General features: G+C 40.9%; 1 protein-coding gene across 1 annotated transcript in view; it reads right to left on the bottom strand.

Moving 5' to 3' along the window:
• The window catches only part of Ccdc148 (coiled-coil domain containing 148), a 281,945-nt gene that overhangs the window by 160,965 nt on the left and 102,150 nt on the right, over positions 1–18,830 (bottom strand). The window contains exons 9-10 of the mRNA XM_027420392.2: positions 8,760–8,898; positions 4,771–4,977 (exon numbers count right to left, since the gene is read on the bottom strand). Of these exons, the coding sequence (XP_027276193.1) occupies positions 4,771–4,977; positions 8,760–8,898 (346 nt within the window). The remainder of the gene's footprint in view (positions 1–4,770; positions 4,978–8,759; positions 8,899–18,830) is intronic.

The following is an 18,830-nucleotide window of genomic DNA, read 5'->3' as shown; positions in this document are numbered from 1 at the left end:
CAACATATGGGACACTTTAAAAGCAGTGCTAAGAGAAAAGTTCATAGCACTAAGTGCTCATATGAAGAAACTGGAAAACAGTCACATGAGAGAATTGACAGAACAATTGAAAGCTTTAGAGCAAAAAGAAGCAAACTCTCCACAGGGGAGTAGAAGCCAGTAAATAATCAAACTGAGGGCTGAACTCAATAAAGTAGAAACTAGGAAAACATTACAAAGAATCAATGAAACAAAGAGTTGGTTCTTTGAAAAGATGAACAAGATAGACAAACCTATATCCAAACTAACCAAAAGGCAGAGAGAGAGCATGCTATTTAACAAAATCAGAAACGAAAGCGGGGGATATAACAATGGACACTGAGGAAATCCAGAGAATCATCAGGTCATACTTTGAAAACCTGTACTCCATAAAATTCGAAAATCTAAAGGAAATGGACAACTTTCTGGATAGATGTCACTTACCAAAATTAAGCCAAGAACAGATAAGCAGTTTAAATCAACCTATAAACCCTAATGAAATAGAAGCAGTCATCAAAAGCCTCCAAACCAAAAAAAGCCCAGGGCCACATGGCTTCACTGCAGAATTCTACCAGAAATTCAAAGAAGAGCTAATACCAGTACTTCTCAAATTGTTCCACACAATAGAAACAGAAAGGACATTGCCAAACTCTTTTTATGAGGCTACAATCACTTTAATACCCAAGCCACACAAAGATACAACTAAAAAAGACAACTACAGACCAATATCCCTCATGAACATCGATGCAAAAATACTCAACAAAATATTGGTGAATTGAATCCAAGAACACATCGGAAAAATCATCCACCATGATCAAGTAGGCTTCAACCCAGGGATGCAAGGATGGTTCAACATATGAAAATCCATCAATGTAATCCACTATATAAACAAACTGAAAAAGAAAAACCACATGATCATCTCACTAGATGCTGAAAAAGCCTTGGACAAAATCCAACAACCCTTCAGGATAAAGATCTTGGAGAGAACAGGAATAACAAGAACATATCATGTTACACATGATAAAAGCAAAATACACGAAACCAACAGCCAACATCAAACTAAATGGAGAGAAACTCAAAGCAATTCCTCTAAAATCAGGAACAAGACAAGGCTGTCCACTCTCTCCATATCTCTTCAATATTGTACTTGAAGTTCTAGCTAGAGCAATAAGACAACAAAAGGAGATCAAAGGGATACAAATTGGAAAGGAAGAAGTCAAACTTTCAGTATTTGCAGATGATATGATCGTCTACATAAGTGACTCGAAAAACTCTACCAGGGAACTCCTACAGCGGATAAACATCTTCAGCAAAGTAGCAGGATACAAGATTAACTCAAAAAAATCAGTAGCCCTACTATATACAGATGATAAATGCAATAAGAAAGAAATCAGAGAAACATCACCCTTCACAATATCCACAAGCAACATAAAATATATTGGGGTAACACTAACCAAAAGAGGGAAAGACCTGTACAGTAAGAACTTTGAGTCTTTAAAGAATGAAGTTAAAGAAGATACCAGAAAATGGAAAGATCTCCCATGCTCTTGGATAGGTAGAATCAACATAGTAAAAATGGCAATCTTGCCAAAAGTAATCTACAGATTCAACGCAATCCCCATCAAAATCCCAACACAGTTCTTCACAGACCTTGAAAGAACAATACTCAACTTTATATGAAACAAAAAACCCAGGATAGCCAAAACAACTCTGTACAATATAGGATCTTCTGGAGGCATCACCATCCCTGACTTCAAGCTCTATTATAGAGCCATAGTTCTGAAAACAGAACCAATGGAATCGAATTGAAAACCCTGATATTAACCCGCACACCTATGAACACCTTATTTTTGACAAAGATGCTACATCTATACAATGGAAAAAAGAAAGCATCTTCAACAATTGGTGCTGGCACAACTAGATTCGGACATGCAGAAGATTGCAGATAGATCCATATCTGTCACTATGCACAAAACTTAAGTGCAAATGGATCAAAGATATCAACATAATCCAGTCACACTGAATCTTCTAGAAAAGAAAGTGGGAGATACCCTTGAACAAATTGGCACAGGAGACCGCTTCCTGAACATTGCACCAGTAGCACAGACATTGAGATCTATAATTAATAAATGGGACCTCCTGAAACTGAGAAGCTTCTGTAAGGCAAAGGACCCAGTCAGTAAGACAAATTGACAGCCCATAGAATGGGAAAAAATCTTCACCAACCCTGCATATGACAGAGGGCTGATCTCCAAAATATACAATGAACTCAATAAGCTAGCCACTGAAACACCAAACAATGAAATTAAAAAGTGGAGTGCAGAACTAAATAGAGAATTCTCAACAAAGGAATCTGAAATGGCTGAAAGACACTTAAGAAAGTGCTCAAAATCCTTGGCCATCAGAGAAATGCAACTCAAAACAACTCTGAGATACCATCTTACACTGGCCAGAATGGCTAAAATCAAAAACACCAATGACAATCTATGCTGGAGAGGATGTGGAGAAAAAGGAACACTCCTTCATTGCTGGTGGGAGTGTGAACTTGCCCGCTTTGGAAATCAGTATGGTGGTTGCTCAGAAAAATGGGAATCAGTCTACCTCAAGATCCAGCAATTCCTCTCTTGGGCATATACCCTAATAATGCAACGTTCATACAACAAGGACATATGTTCAACCATGTTCATAGCAGCATTGTTTACAATAGCCAGAACTGGAAGCAACCTAGATGGCCCTCACCTGAAGAATGGATAGAGAAAATGTGGTACATTTATGCAATGGAGTACTACTCAGCAGAAAAAAAAAGCAATGGAATCTTGAAATTCACAGGCAAATGAGTGGAACTAGAAGAAACCATCCTGAGTGAGGTAAACCAGTCACAAAAAGACAAACATGGTATGTACTCACTCATATATGAATTTTAGATTATCAGCCTACAATCCTCTTCACCAAAGAAACTAGGAAACAAGAAGGACTCTAAGTGAAAAATGCATGGATCCCAGGAATGGGAAGGGGCAGGATCTCCTGAGCTATTTGGGGGCATGAGGGTAGGGGAGAGGGATCTGCCAGAATGAGAGGAGGGGAGAGGAGGAAATGGGGGAGCAGAAATGTTGAGTTGGGGAAGAATAGAGGAGAGCAGGATGAGAGACACCATATCAGAGGGAGCCATTATAGGTCCAAGGAGAGATCTGGCACTAGGGAGATTTCCAGAGATCTACAAGGATGACACAAACTGACAATCTAGGCAATAGTGGAGAGGATAACCTAAATGCCCTTCCCCTACCATGAGACTGATGACTATTTTTTATGCCATCCTAGAGCCCTCATCCAGTGGCTGATGGAAGCAGAGGCAGACACCCACAGATATGCACTGAACTGAACTCTGGAATCTAGTTTCAGAGAGGAAGGAATGAAGATCAAAGGGGTCAGTACCAGGCTGGTGAAACCCACAGAAACAGCTGGCCTGAACAAGGGGGAGCACATCGACCCCAGACTATTGTCTGGGAGGCCAGCACGGGGCTGATCCAGACCCCTGAACATGGATGTCAATGAGGAGGCCTCTGCACTCTAGGGGGCCCCTGGTAGTGGATTAGTATTTTTCCCTGGTTTAAGAAGGGACTTTGAGAGCCCATCCTACATCTCGGCCTGGACACATGGGGGGAGGGCCTAGGACCAGGATGATGTGGTGGACTTTGGGGAGCCCCTGTTGAGGGCCCTACCCAGCCTGGGGAGTGGAGGGTGGATAGGGTGGGGGACACATGGGAGGTTGGGGCAGGGTTGGGGGGGAGAGGGGGGGAGAGGGAGGAGGGATTGACATGTGAAGCAAGCTTGTTCCTAATTTGAACTAACAAAAAAAAATTACAAAAAAAACTATGCCATAATATCTGTCAGGTTTTTTTTCTATTAAGAGAATAAATTTCTTGTTGTGTCCTCCTATATTACTTAGCAGTAAACCGAGATGGCTACATGCATGAACACAATTTGTTTTATGGCCCCTGTGACTGCAGAGGAACGTGCAGACACTCCAGCAGAGCATGCCTTTGGTTCTCACATGAGACAGCATCTCTGTATTTACCTGTGTGCAGCAGACAACCACACTCCACCCTTCCAACCACAAGTTCTCCATACATACAGAAGCCCCCTCACTGGGTCAGAGGAGGAGCAAAGCCCCATCTACACCTTGCTGAGGGTCACACAGGGCCACCAAGCTTGCCTCCACATGTTCTATATGAATCTTCGTGGCCTTTTCAACTCTTCTATGTGAATGGAGTTTGGCTCAGGTTAGACAGTTTCATCTAGCCACACCTGACAGCACCTATGGCAGGTGTTAGATGTCACCATCAAAATTCCAATACTAATACCCTGTTACAGTAACCTTGGGTTGAGTTTTATGAAATTGCTGATTGCAGACCATTTTTTTTTTACCTTAATGAATTGCAGTATCTTACTGTTCAAACCAACAGTTTTCATCAAGATGTGCTTTCCAGAGAGTGAGCTTCAGGTAGAATTTGAACAGTCATAGACTTTTTTGTTTATTGTTTTAGTTTTCATTTTTGGTTTTAGAGACAGAGTTTCTCTGTGTGGCCCTGGCTGTCCTCGAACACACTCTGTAGACCAGGCTGGCCTCAACTCAGAGATCTGCCTGCCTCTGCCTCCTGAATGCTGGGATTAATGGTGTGTCCCACCATCAGCTGGCATTGGTAGATTTTTAGTGTATACCCTGGTATCAAAGCACCCATTAAGGCACCTTACCTTGGCTTTCAGATCAGCACACAGATCCTGCTGCCGTTTCCTGTCCTTGGCCAAGATGCTCTCCATTTCATGGGCTGCACAGGCCTCAAGGAGGGTCAGCATAGCTTTCTGTATAAAGTCTTTCCTACTCTTAGTCCAACTGTCAATCAGGATTCTTCTCTGCTCTCCAGCAAAGTGATACTGGTCATAGTATTTCTCATGTTCTACCTTCAAAGGTAACAGACAACAGTTACTTATTGCTCTGAAATGGTCCTGTATTTTATGTCACTGTTATGAAGTGGATAAGCTTCATTATAATCAATGATTTTGAACAACTAGGGACACACATTCTCACCATAACCAGGAACAAGACACAAGCTCGAGTCTTCAGAGACTGTGCTTAACTGGTAACTAATGATGTCCCTTGATTTTCTAAGTCCTCCATTTGCTTGATAGGATGGTAGCAGGCCAGGTGGTCCCTGAAATGACTCTTGATTCTAAATGGTAATGTTTCAACAGAGAGCAAACTGTCTCCCATATGTAACTTCAAATATTCCACTTTTAAATCAATTTTGGTATTTTAAATGATTACATTATATTTCAGTTAAACAACATACTTTGATGAAACATGTTTTTAGTGCCATCATGATCTTAGAAAGTCACAGTTTTGCTTTAACCACTAAAGTACCCAGTTGTTAGGTTGCTTACAAGTAATTTGGGTGATGGCACCGTCCTTCTCCCCAATCCCCATGAGGGACATGGGTTCTCACACAGACAGCAGACATTTCTTCCCATGATGAATGGTAACCGTGGGGAGCACAGAGTCCCAGGGAAAGGGCAGAGACAGGGGGAAATATGGCATGTCTAGGAAAAATGACAGTCACTGCTAGAAGTGAGTTTTGACTTTTCTAGTATGGCCCACACCTCTGAATCTGATGAATTATTTGGTCCCTAAGTGGCTAGGCATTGGGAGACAAAAACAAGGTAATATATGCCCCACGTAAAGCAATGCTTTGGGAAGAATTAATTAGGATCATGATAAAACAGACCAGGGTCTTACTTTAACCAGATGCAAAACACATTCTGTAAAGTTCTTAGCTTTATTCTATAAAGCTAAAAATACACTAAACATTTGTCAAGCATCAAGGAAATGAAGCACACTCGGTGCAGAAATATATGGTAATCAATCCAATGTAGAAAGTAAATCTTTATCACATCAATAGTAATAAGATATAAAACTCTACAGTTACACTTGATGCTAGTTGCAGAGGAAAACAGAACTAATAGGGAATGGAAAGAAACCACTAACTTGATCAATTAAGCACTTTTGAAAGATCTGTAATGAGTTACTTAAAGACCAAAATTAAATATTTACTACATGGGAACCAGACCCAGCACCATTAAGACTGATCGAGGGAAGGAGACCCACATGCCTGTCTCTGAGTGACTTGCCCAGGGTATGGAGGAGATAACACCTCCTGGGCCTGCCCTGCAACAGTCCAGCGCTGTTATGGTATGCAAATATATAGTGGGGTATGGAGAGAGAGGGAAGGCAGCTTCATATGTTCATGTCCTGTGGAGAAAAGTGGATCTGAAGAGATGAAGACAGTGAGGAGTGGGCTGAGGTGAGTAGCCTGCTTGCCACCCGGGGCCATGGTGATGTGTGGGCCTGACCTGCTCCCAAGGTCTAAATCTGGGTCTGTAACCCTTGGCAGCCCCAGTCTGTGTTGGTGTGTCCATGGCTCCTGATAATACTGAAGACCAAGAGGATAGGACTGCACAGAGTTGGTCCTGCCCCTCACTGGCCACAACACTAGGGAGAGCAGGTCCTACACCTTGCCTGGGCAGCATAATAGAGCTAACCCTGTTTGAGGGGGCACAGGTTACACTTGATGCTAGTTGCAGAGGAAAACAGGTGAGCTGGCCCTGAGGGCATGGGAGCGAGAGAGCTGGTCCCATCCTCCTCATCTGCCATGTGGTGGCATAAGTGAGGGGCAGATGCCCTCCCTCACCCCTTGCCACCTGCAGCAAGCGAAAGAGCTAACCCTGCCCCCCTCACCCTGGAGAGTGAGTCCTACACCTCACCTGGGCAGAACTGCAGAGCTGACCCTGTGGGCAACCGGTGGGGTGAGCCAGACCCAAGAAAGTGGGTACAGAAGATCTGGCCCTGCCCCTCATCTGCCATACAATAGTATCAGTAAGGAAGAAATGCCCCACTTACCCCTCACTACCTGTGCCCCTCAGTCAAGAGAGTGGGAGAGCTGTCTCTGCCCCTCACCAGTTTCAGCACTTGGGAGAGTGGCCCCTGCACAGTGGACCCTGGTGGTGTAGGTTGGTGAGCCAGCCCTGGGGGAATGAAAGCAGGAGAACTGGTCCTGCCCCTTGCTACTTGCTGCACAGGGTGAATTGGCCAGGGCAATGCTGGAGAGCTCACCTTGGTGGTAAAGATAGAGGAGAGCTGGAGGACTGACGAACCCTGAAATTACCCATGCTCAGAACCAGGGCTACGAGTTGGCCTTCCCTGACATTCACCCCATCTATGATCTTGAGGAGCACATGAATGGGCCAGTCCTGCAGATCCAAACATGTAGGATCTCCACAACATAGACAACAAGATATCCAGGAGGAGACCTAGTGAGGGCCCAGTATCAATGGTGTAGCTCAAAACAGACCAATGACTTTACAATGAACACTTTTGAGTAAAGACATATTGACTAAAGGGTATACTGTGTGTCACAGTACAGCTTCCACAATGAGATTTTTCTTTTTCTCTTAAATTTTATTGTATTGGGTGGGGGGTGGTTGCAAGGTCAGAGGGCAGATGGAAGAGATGGAGATAAATGGGATCAAGATGAGTGATATGAAAGACACAAAGAATAAATAAAACTGTTTTTAATCTCTAAAAATTAAATGAACAAAAATAGATATTTACTACATGGGGTTGCAGAATGGAATGGAGAAGGATATTAATTTGAAATAGTTGCAAAAGTGAAACATGATATTTCATAGCACAGCTCATTTAAAAGTTAAATTTGCACATGCTTGTTACATATGCATTATAAGGTAAGTTATACTAAATTAATGGAGACATGGTAACTTCTAGATTTTTGCCATTTGTAGTCATGCCCACTTCAGAATGAAATAATAATTTCTCAATTTCTTTTCAGGTAACTTTCAATTGTGCCTTTGGTCCCTGAAGCAGTGTATGTTTTTGGAACCATGTGGGAATCTGGCAAGGCTGTGGTGATGGAGGCTAGTAACATTTTCCAGGATAAACCCTGGTTTTCCTAGGCCTAGGACTGAAGGGGAGAAGGCTCTGTGGGTAGAAGGCAGGCATTCCATTTTCGGGCAAGAGCCAGATATGACAGAATCTCCATAGTGAGCAAGTAAGCGATGCTGTGAACTCCAGGGTTGGAAGGGCTGCTCTGTAGCTGGGAAACTATGGTGAAGGTCTCTAGGCAGGTGAGTACAGTGTACCGGCCCTGACCTTCCCCCAGACTTTATAGACTTAAAACAGGACCCACACAGGTTTGCAAACTGTAGTAGTATCTTCTATAGTAGGGGAATAAAGAATTCTCAGAGCACTAGTGTCTTAGGATTTTCATTGCTGTGAAGAGACACCATGATCACTGCAACTCTTATAAAGAAAACATTTAATTGAGGGTGGCTCACTTACAGTTTCAGAGATTCAGTCCATTAAAATGAAGGGGAGCATGGCAGTGTGCAAGCAGACATGGTGTTGGAGCTGAGAGTGCTATGTATTGCAGGCAACAGGAAGTCAACTGACTGTCACACTGAGGAAAGCTTGAGAAAAAGAGACCTCAAAGCCCATCCCCACAGTGACACAATTCCTTTAACAAGGCCACACCTCCTAATAGTGCCGCTCCCTTCGGGGGCCATTTCCTTTCAAACCACAACTATGTAACATTTGTCTTACTAATTATGGATCACTAAACACTGCAATTCACAGGCATATAGGATATACATAGTCACCATCAGGATGTACTCACCAAATCATGCCTAGATTTGCGAGGAAAGTATCTTTGTAACATGTCCAAGTACAGAGTCCTTCTGCCAAGGAGATTTCCAGGGTACTGGTCTATGACAACTTGGTAAATCCACTGCTCTTCTTCACTTAGTTGGAAGTTTCTAGAAGCAATAAAAATTGTCACAACGCAGAGGTGAACAATCATGGCATTTAAGGGACTCTTAAATTAGCAAGTCATGATAATCACAGAAGATGAAGCTTTCTTTGAAGATAGGGTCCCACTATGTTGTTCAGACTGGACTCAAGAGAACCCCCAGATCCACCCCCCACCCCCCACCCCCAGGAGGAAGGATGGTGGAAATGCAGCAACATGCTAAACTGAGGCATTTTTCCTCAGTGGTAACCACTGAACACTTTCCAGAGAAATACTAAGCCCACATACAGTGAATTTTTTCAGTGCTTGGTTTGATCTTGCCATAGTTTCAGGCATAACTTGAAGATGTTGGTGAGACACGATACTCTCTTAGTGTTATGCCTTTAGCAATATTTCAAAACCGTCACCAGTGAATGACATAGATAAACACTGGAAAAATAGTTATTAGGGATAAAGATTAAAAAGAAATTCTTATTCAACAAAGTTCCCATTTCTACACTGGAGAAAAACATAAATATAAACAGATGAAAGTTTTACATAAAGGAGAATAAAGACAGATTGAGAGTGGCAGTTATGACAGGTTTGAGCTCCAAGGCAAGTCAAATAATCTTTTACTTTATTCTCTTTACCTCATGCTTTGTGGATAATACTACAGACTGATAATGAAAAGAAAAACAATGATGCTACATTTCTGATAATTAAATAAATAACTTGGGTTTTTATTGAGATTTCATAACATTCATTTTGTGTATGTGTGCATGAGTACACAGGAAGTTATAGGAATCTTACACAGAGTTGGTTCTCTCCTTCTGCCATTTGGGTTTCAGGGTTTGAAATCAAAGTCATGTGACTTGGTGGAAGGACCTGTGCAAGTTGTCCTAGTCATGTGTCCAGTCTGTTCCAACCTGCCTAGTCCCTTCCCACCACTGTTTTATATAATTATTTAACTTCATTTTATGTGCATTGGTGCGACACTATCAGAATCCCTGGAACTAAAGTTATAGACAGTTGTAAGCTGCCATGTGGGTGCTGGGAATTGAACCTTGGTCCTCTAGAAGAACAGGCAGTAGTCTTAATTGCTGAGCCATTTCTCCAGCCCCCTCCTTGCCAGCACTTCTAAGCACTGGGATGATTCATGATCTGCATAAAGTATTGGCAAAGTCCTATGCAAAGTGAAAAAGTTGCATTGTCAATTTGAACTCTAAACTGATTAATGCCTCTTTATATTCCGATTTTATTTGCATGTTATTATTACTCCTGTTAAGTAAATTAGAATAATCAAATACAGATGCAATCAGGGGAAGTATTAATAGTAACGAATACTTCTTTGATCTAAGATGGATTGCCATTGTTTATTTCTACTGTATCAATGATCTTACAACTCAGATTATTCAACTCAATTTTTCAGATATCTTTCTGCCTCTGAAAAATATTTGACAATTTTAAGAAAATAAGATGCCCTTTAAGAGAGTGAATGAATTAATGGGAATTCCACCACCTCATACAAGGTCACTTAGTTTCTTCAATACACTGATAAGGAGCATGAGAAAAAAATTTTAAAAGAGAAAATTCTCCATATCTACTACATAAAGGGAAGAAAAGAAAGGGTGAGAGGTAGCCCACCAACAGGAAATTTTTCAGTATGTCATAATAATCTAATGCAGGAGAGATATTAAAATGAATTCATTCATGAACACACCAAGTATTTTGGTTCCAACTGGATTGGTTCTGCATGTGCAGACAGCCAAAATCTTCTGCAAATAAATTTCTCAAGTAGGGAAATTAACCCAGGAGAAAAGCTTTCCTGAGTGCACTTGGCATTTAAAATGCCCTCCAGTTGTCAAGGACAATGCCTCAGGTCCTCTTTCAAGGACCATTTTCATTCACTGTAATATGGATGCATTTTAACAGCACTTAGCAGGAGAAATTCTTCAGTATCATCCCACAAGCAATAGAAGAACAGAACTAAAGTCCATGCCCTTGTTAATGTTCTAAATTATTTCCAAAATCAAAGCGCCCTGAACATAGTTGAATTTCCACCCTTATCTAATTCCTATGTTTGTGGATATTCTCCAGAGGGGAAAGGGACAGAGCCTTTATCCAGCAAGTTTCTGTCCTTTTAAACTATTGTTCATCTATACAATAGTGACTGTTTCTTAGGGGAGACCCCATTACCAAGATGCCTTGAGTCTGAGCTGGTGACATCTAGAGACCCTTCTCTTCTGTGGAAAGTTTTCCTGGGCACAGGGGAAACACCCCACTCTGAGACTTCCCTCCATGATGCTTCCAAGGCTAAGCACAAATAGTAGCTGAATGATAGACATAGGTCAACAAGGTTTTCCCAGCCAGTTCCCTCCAATGGGGCCAACGCTGACACCAGTTTAGTTCAAATGACATCAGAGTCAGCCTCCACCAGATGCCCTCCTGCCAAGGTATCTGCTCCACTAATCTGCCTCCCTCCAAGCCTTTTCTAATAGTTCTGTCATTCTAGGAACCCGTCTTGGTTTTGTTTCTGCAGAAATCAGCCTAACATAATCTACAATCAACCTTATGCATAATTTTCAAGAACAGTTTGAATGGTTTGATAAATGGAGAAGTAGATTTAAACTAATTACTTTGATGGCTTCGCCTACTGAATAGTGGCACAAGATTGTAGCTGTCCACAAAGTGTGAATAGCAAACATTTCCTGAAATGCTTTTCAAATACAAGCACACATTAAGCAGCACACACTGTTATAAATAAGCACAACAGCAGCAGAAGAACTTGTGGCATTTGGTTCACTTTTATAAATTGCTTGAATATATTAATTAGTTGCTATTTTAATGACATTAAAAGCCACTTAAATGTATGAGAGGACTATAAAACATTTCAACCAGATATTTCCAACTAAATATGCCCTGTATAACAATGACATCCGTTTTGACCTTCCAATTGATTTGAGAAGCTTCACATCTCAACTGTCTTTCTCTATTTACTAAAATTACACGAGTTGTAAGTCATTTTTCTTGTACATGAAAAGTAAAATTAAAAAACTAACATGCTAAAAGGAAATAGCATGTTAAATATCATAATATTATCATTTATAGAATAGTTATAGCAGTTTCCAGAGGAGCAGGCCTAAATCTTAAGGCAAATACACAGGCAATAATAACAGCACCACCACATATATCCATTAGATTGCTGTTTGAGAGGAAACGGAGAGGATTCGCCACTGCACACAGACCTACACGTGTATGTGCACACACACATACACACACACACACACACAGAGAGAGAGAGAGAGAGAGAGAGAGAGAGAGAGAGAGAGAGACAGACAGACAGAGACAGACAGAGACAGAGACAGACAGAGACAGAGACAGAGAGAGCTGGCACAGTAAAATCTAAAAGGAGTGAGTGTTATAGAAAACTTTCCTCAGAGTAACAAAGCAGCCATTTCTTAGAAACATGGCCTTTTAGCCACTAAAATAAAATGATATTCCACATAAGGGTGTTTCTAAACTAAAACTTGAACATTCATCTCTCCTAATCAAACCTTGAATTTTTATTATTACAAAAACAAATTTGTAAAATAACTAAGACAGAGTTAGCTTCTACCTTACAAAGTTCTTTTCAAGTTAACCAACTCACTGGTGATTATGGCAACAAAACACACTAAGTTACAGGGCTAATAAAAAAATTTCCTTATCTTTCTGAAATAGATATTTGTTTAATTTCTAAACCTTTCTAAAGAAAACACTAAAAGTATCCTAAATTTTTACAATTAAAATTACTGCATACAGGTGCTCAAGAGATGGATGACCCAGGATTTAAGAGCACTGCAGAAGACCCAGGTTCGATTCCTAGCACCCACATCGAAGCTCACAACAATATGTAACTCCAGTCCCAGGGGATCTGATGTCCCCTTCTAGTCTCTTCAAGCACCAGGCAAGAATATGGTGCACAGGCATAAGTACAGGCAAAACAGCCATACATGTAAGAATAAATTAATTAATTAAAAAATACCTCAGACCAAAAACAGTTTGTTAGCTATTTACCATTTCTATTTTATTGGTCTATCCAAATTTTATACTTCAATGTGTTTTGTAACTTCGTTTTCCTTAGAGTACACCCAGACTTCTCAGTGTGCATTTTACCAAGCTCTTCTAGCAGGTCAGGATTTCAGTGTGCAGAGAGTGGGACACGTGACACTCAGTCCCCCCCCACCTCCTCCACCTCCAAACATTGAGGTCACACACACCATTTCATTATGATTTTCTAAAAGATGAGGCAAAACTGATCATTCATAAAACAAAAGATCTAAACTGGGAAAATTCAGTTTGACCCTGGCTGATTTTTCTCTAAATTGCATGTGCTTGAGTCATTCCAAAAAGCCCTGTTTGACTCACTATTCACTAAGCTTCTACTTCTCACCATAGTGAAGGCTTAAGATACTGACAACACCTTGACTGAATACTAGGTATGAAGCAACACACATGGGGACACTAAGGACATCCCCAAAACCCACAGAAACAGATAGGTACTCCAAACCCATTGTACTCAGTGTAGGCAATAAACCCACCCCAACTAAGAGAGAGGAATATCCCAGCTGGTGATAAAATCCCACAAATCCTGAAAGTTTGAACATTGAAACACCTGTAGTCATCACCAAAATTGATAAGAACTGAAGAAGTTACACAGACACTATGGGAAAGCGCCCAACTAAAACCACAGCCAATGAAGACTGTCCAAACAACACCCAGAAAACATCATCAGGAGTAAGACTTACCATAAAAGTTACCCTATACAACTGGTAGAGACAACTGGTCAGATGCACGAATGTTAATGTAGGGACACAGAACTATGACACAACAAAGTGACACACAGGATATCTCAAGGGAACATATGACTCATTAGCAACAGACATGAAAGAACAATCTGAAAAGGAATTGAAAATACAGACAATTCAACTACAAAAGTATTGTGTAATGTGAGTGTGACATTCAGCAAAGAATTAGCATAAGAAATAAACAATCAGGAAGGAAAATGCCACAATGAAATCTACACTTCATATACTAGTTACAAAAATAAATTTTAAAAAAAAGAGCAGCTGATAACCTCATGAAATTTTCAGGCAAATTGATGAAGTTAGAAAAAACCATCCTGAGTGAGGTAACCTGATAGGGGATGTCCTTCTGTATGCTGTGAATATATGCTTCTCTTATTGGTTGATGAATACAGCTGTTTCAGCCTATGGACAGGGAAGATCTAGTCATGCAGGAAATGTAAGTGGATCTACCAGACTAGGAGAAATCAGGGAAGAGAAACATGGAGATGAGAGAGAGAGAGAGAGAGAGAGAGAAAGAGAGAGAGAGAGAGGGAGGGAGAGCATGTAGCTACAGAAGGAATAACATGCTGGAGCATTATGGGTAAGCTCGTGACAATACATAGTTTAATAGAAATGGGTTAATGATTAGGAGAGAGCTAACCAATAAGACGCCTGAGGCATTGGCCAAACAGTTTATAATTAATATGAGCCTCTGTGTGCTTGTTTGGGACTGAACAACTGCAGGAGCAGGAGGAACAGAAATTCCATCTTCAGAAGCTCAGACTCAGAAAGACAAACATGGTATGTATTCACTCATAAGTGGATATTAGACGGAAAGCAATGGATAACCAGGCTACATAACTGTATCCACATCTCCAGAGAAGCCGGGTAACAAAGAAGACCTTAAGAGAGACACATGGAACACTCTGGGAAGGGAAATTAGATGAGCTCTATGGGGTAAACTGGAGGGCAGGGGTGTTAAGGAGAAGGGGAGGGGGGAAAGAACAGAAGGGAATGAGATGACCAAGGTGGGAAGGGATACAGTGGAAGAGCAATGAAAGATATATCTTAATAGAAAGAGCTACTATGGGCTTAGGGAGAAACCTGGTGCTAGGGAAACTCCTAAGAATCCACAAAGAGGACCCTAGCTAAGACTCCTAGCAGTAGTAGAGAGGATGCCTGAACTGGCCTACCCCTGTAATCAGATTGATAAATACCCCAACTATCAGCATAGAGCCCTCATCCAGTAATTGATGGAACCAGATGAAGAGATCCATAACCAAGAACCAGGAAAATCTCCAGGAATCCAGTCCAAGAGAGGGAGGAGGGAACATATGAGCAAGGGAGGTAAAGATCATGATGGAAAAATCTAGAGAGACAGCTGAACCAAGCTTATGGAAACTCATGAACTCTAGACCTACAACTGGGGAGACTCCAGGGGACTGAACTAGGGAGACAGTTGTGAAGCTTGGACTAGCTGAGGGGTCCCTGGCAGTAGGACCATGATACAAACCTGGTACATGAGCTAGCTTATTGGAGCTTATTCCGTAGGGTGTTGATAGGAACACAATATTATCCCTGTACATGAGCTAGCTTGTTGGAGCCCTCTCCCCATGGTGGGATGTCATGCTCAGTCTTGATGCATAGGAGAGGGGCCTGGCCCTGCCCCATACTATTGTGCCAGACTATGTTGACTCCTCATGGGAGGCCTTACCCAAGAGAAGAAGTATATTGGGGTGGGATAGGGGTGTGGAGGGTGGGAGGAGGCAAGGGGTAGGAGGAGGGGTAGGAGGGAGAACTGTGATTGGAATGTAAAATGAAATAAAAAAATTTTAAATGGAAAAAAAGAGCAACTGTATGAGGCAATAGATTTGTTAATAAATTTCATTAAAGTACTCTACAGTGTATATATACTTTAAAACAATGTACAGTAGAAAATATGAATTCAATATCTATCAAATCTATCCATTTTTAATTCAAATAAAAACAAAAGAGAATCAATTAGAAATTTTGGAACTAAAGACTCAATAAATAAAATTAAAATATAGTTGAGATCCTCAGCAGTAGATCAGGCAGAAGAAAATGCTTCTGAATTTAAAGACAGATAGTTTGAAATAATCCAGACACATCTTTAAGAAGAAAAGCAATACAAATTACAAAGAATGGAAAGGGCCTTTGAGATGTATGTGACACCATTAAGAGAGCAAACCTTTGCATTATGGGTATTCCAGAAGATGAGAGGAAAAGATACAGAGGAACTACTCAGTGAAATAACTGCCAACGTTTCTGAAACTTACAAAAGATGGACATTTAGATCCAGGAAGATCAGAAGGCCCCTACTAGATGGGACCAAGAGACACATTCTCTGAGAATATATTCTGGACAGAGTGTCAGAAGTTCAAGGCAGGGCTGGAGAGATGGCTTGCTCAGTAAAGGGACTGCTGCACAAGCATGACAATCTGAATTTGACTCCAGCAGCACAGGAAAAGCCAGGCATGATTACACTCATTTATAATTCCAACAGAAGACGGAGGCAGGTGGAGACAGGATGATTCTGGGGGCTCAATGACCAACAAGTATTGTTTAATTGTAAGCTCAACACCATTAAGAGAGTCTGTTTCAAAAGAAGTGGTCAGTGTTCCTAAGGACGACACTGAGGCCATCGTTTAACCTGCACACACATAGGAGAGGTCCAAATTCCCCCCATTTTACAACCAGATCTAGGCTTCAGATGTTGCCTTTTTTTAAAGCAAACAAGTTCTTTTCAACAAAGGGCCATTACAAGGCCTGAGCCAGGCCGCACAGTATTACAAGACTGTGACCAAAAGAGAACAGTTCCTGTAACCCCCTAAAACAGGCCGGGACTTGACCCAGTATGTCCAAAGATAAAAAACCAAAAACCTCAGCCAATCAAAAATAAACTAGGGTAACTGCTGCTTGCTTGATCATTTTGAGATGAACTGTTAGTGAAATTCTCCTAACTGTGCTTAAAAGGAGCCTGCATGCTCCTGTCAGGGTCATTGACATTTGTACAGGTGACCAACTCAGTATATTCTGGGAAATAAATGTTCTTTGTTCTTGCATACTATTTGAGTCTTGGGTCTTCCTTCAGCATTTTCTTGGACCCTTACACACACATGCATTTTTTAAGTACATAACAAAGAGAAGATTCTAAAAATGGCAAGAAAAACATGAAAAGTCTTAGGAGAACTTTATTAAACGAAGAGCAAGCCTCTCCACAGAAACTTTACAAACCAAGAGAGAACTGCATGAGTATTCAGAGTCCTAATCAAACAACACAGTTTAACTTGAAGCACTGTACACAGTAAAGATAATTGCAGAGATACAGGAGAAATGGGGTGTTTCAGAAACAAACACCAGGAGATTCATCACTGCCAGGCTGGGCCTTACAAGGAACACTCAAGGTTACTCCACACAAACATGAAGGATGTTCCCTACCATCTTGGAAACATAGAAAGCTGAAGACTCAATAATAGAGGAGATACACAGGAGAAAAGGAGAAGAAAGCCAAACTCTACCAGCATGGAAGGAGACCCACAGATGAACAAGAGAGAAAGGAAGAAATTTTCAAAAGAACCTGAGGGGGGAAACAATATCAAAATCACAGGACAAAGTATTTCTCAAAAATAACCTTGAATGCAAATGAATTTAAATCCTTTATTAAAAAAAACATGGATTGGGGATGGGGAGATGATCTGAGTTCAGATCCCTAACATCTATGTAAAAAGAAAAAAAAGAAAAAAGAAAAAACAGGCATGAGAGTGCACTGGGGAAATAGAGAACAGCGTACTCTTGGAGCTTCCTGGCCAGCTAGACTAGTGAAATTAGTGAGCATCGGGTTCAGTGAGAGACACTGTCTCAAAGAAATACTGTGGAGAGTAATGAGGAAGGCACTGGATGTCATCCTCTGGCCTACACACACACACACACACACACACACACACACACACACACACCTGTTTGCACACATGAACATGTATACTGATGTGACAAATACACATGCAAATATTTTTTAAAACCATCATAGACTGGCTACTTGGGAAAAATGAATAAGACCTAGCCTCATGCTGTACTGAACTCAGCCAATAAAGAAATGCAGAAATTGAATGTAAAAGAACAGGAAAAGTATCATGCAAATAGAAGTCCAAAGTAATAGATAAAATAAATACTTTGAGTTAAATATTGTGGAAAAATACTGTCACAATTTAGTGATAAAGGGACAATTTCAACAAAATGAAATAACAATTGTAACTATATTGACATCTAATGATAGAACATTCAGTTAGAGTGAAACAAACATAATTAGATTGAAAATTAGAAAGCTTTCAGATAAATAACCCAATGATCCCACTCAAGGAACAAGAAATGTAAAATCAAACCAAATCCAAAAATATTACAAAGGAAGACATTACAAAGGCCAGGATAGAAAAAAGAAAAAGCAAAGAAAAGAAACTGAGACAAACCAAAACAACAAATGATTAACAAAGATAAGCAAAATTAACAAACTACTTTATAGGAAAAAGAAAAATTCTAACAAAATATCAAGCACAAAAAAAGTGACAGCTGATTCTACAGAAATATAAAAATTAATAAAAGACTATGCACAAATAAATTGGAAATCTGGGAGTAATAGATAAATATCTGGATATGTATATGTGTAAAACCTATCACCCTAGTTTGCTTCTCTGTGGTTGTCATAGACATCATGACTAGAAGCAGCTTGGGGAGAACAGAGTTTTCCTGGATCACACTTCTAAGCCACAGTCTTTCCTTGAGGAAAGCAAGGATCAAGCGTAGACAGAAACAGGAACCAGCTGCTTATCGGCTCACTCCCTCTGGCTTGCTCAGCTAGCTTTCTCATAGCTGAGGCCCACCTGCCTAGGGATGACCCCCTCACAGTGGGCTGGGCCATTCTGTGTCAACTAGCAATTAAGAAAATGACTCACAGACATAGGCAGAGGCCAAGTCGATTGAGGAAATTCTCCAGAAGAGGAGGGGTCCCTCTTCTGAGGTGACTCTGAGGTGATCAAGTTGACAGCTGAAGGTCAGCACTACACCTATCAAAACTGAACACTGAAACTCCATCATTGTCAGCACTGTGGATGAAACTGGA

Source organism: Cricetulus griseus, chromosome 6, assembly GCF_003668045.3.
Source record: "Cricetulus griseus strain 17A/GY chromosome 6, alternate assembly CriGri-PICRH-1.0, whole genome shotgun sequence".
Taxonomy (NCBI): domain Eukaryota; kingdom Metazoa; phylum Chordata; class Mammalia; order Rodentia; family Cricetidae; genus Cricetulus; species Cricetulus griseus.
Note: the sequence above shows the minus strand (reverse complement) of the source record. Positions and strands in the feature narration are given on the sequence as shown.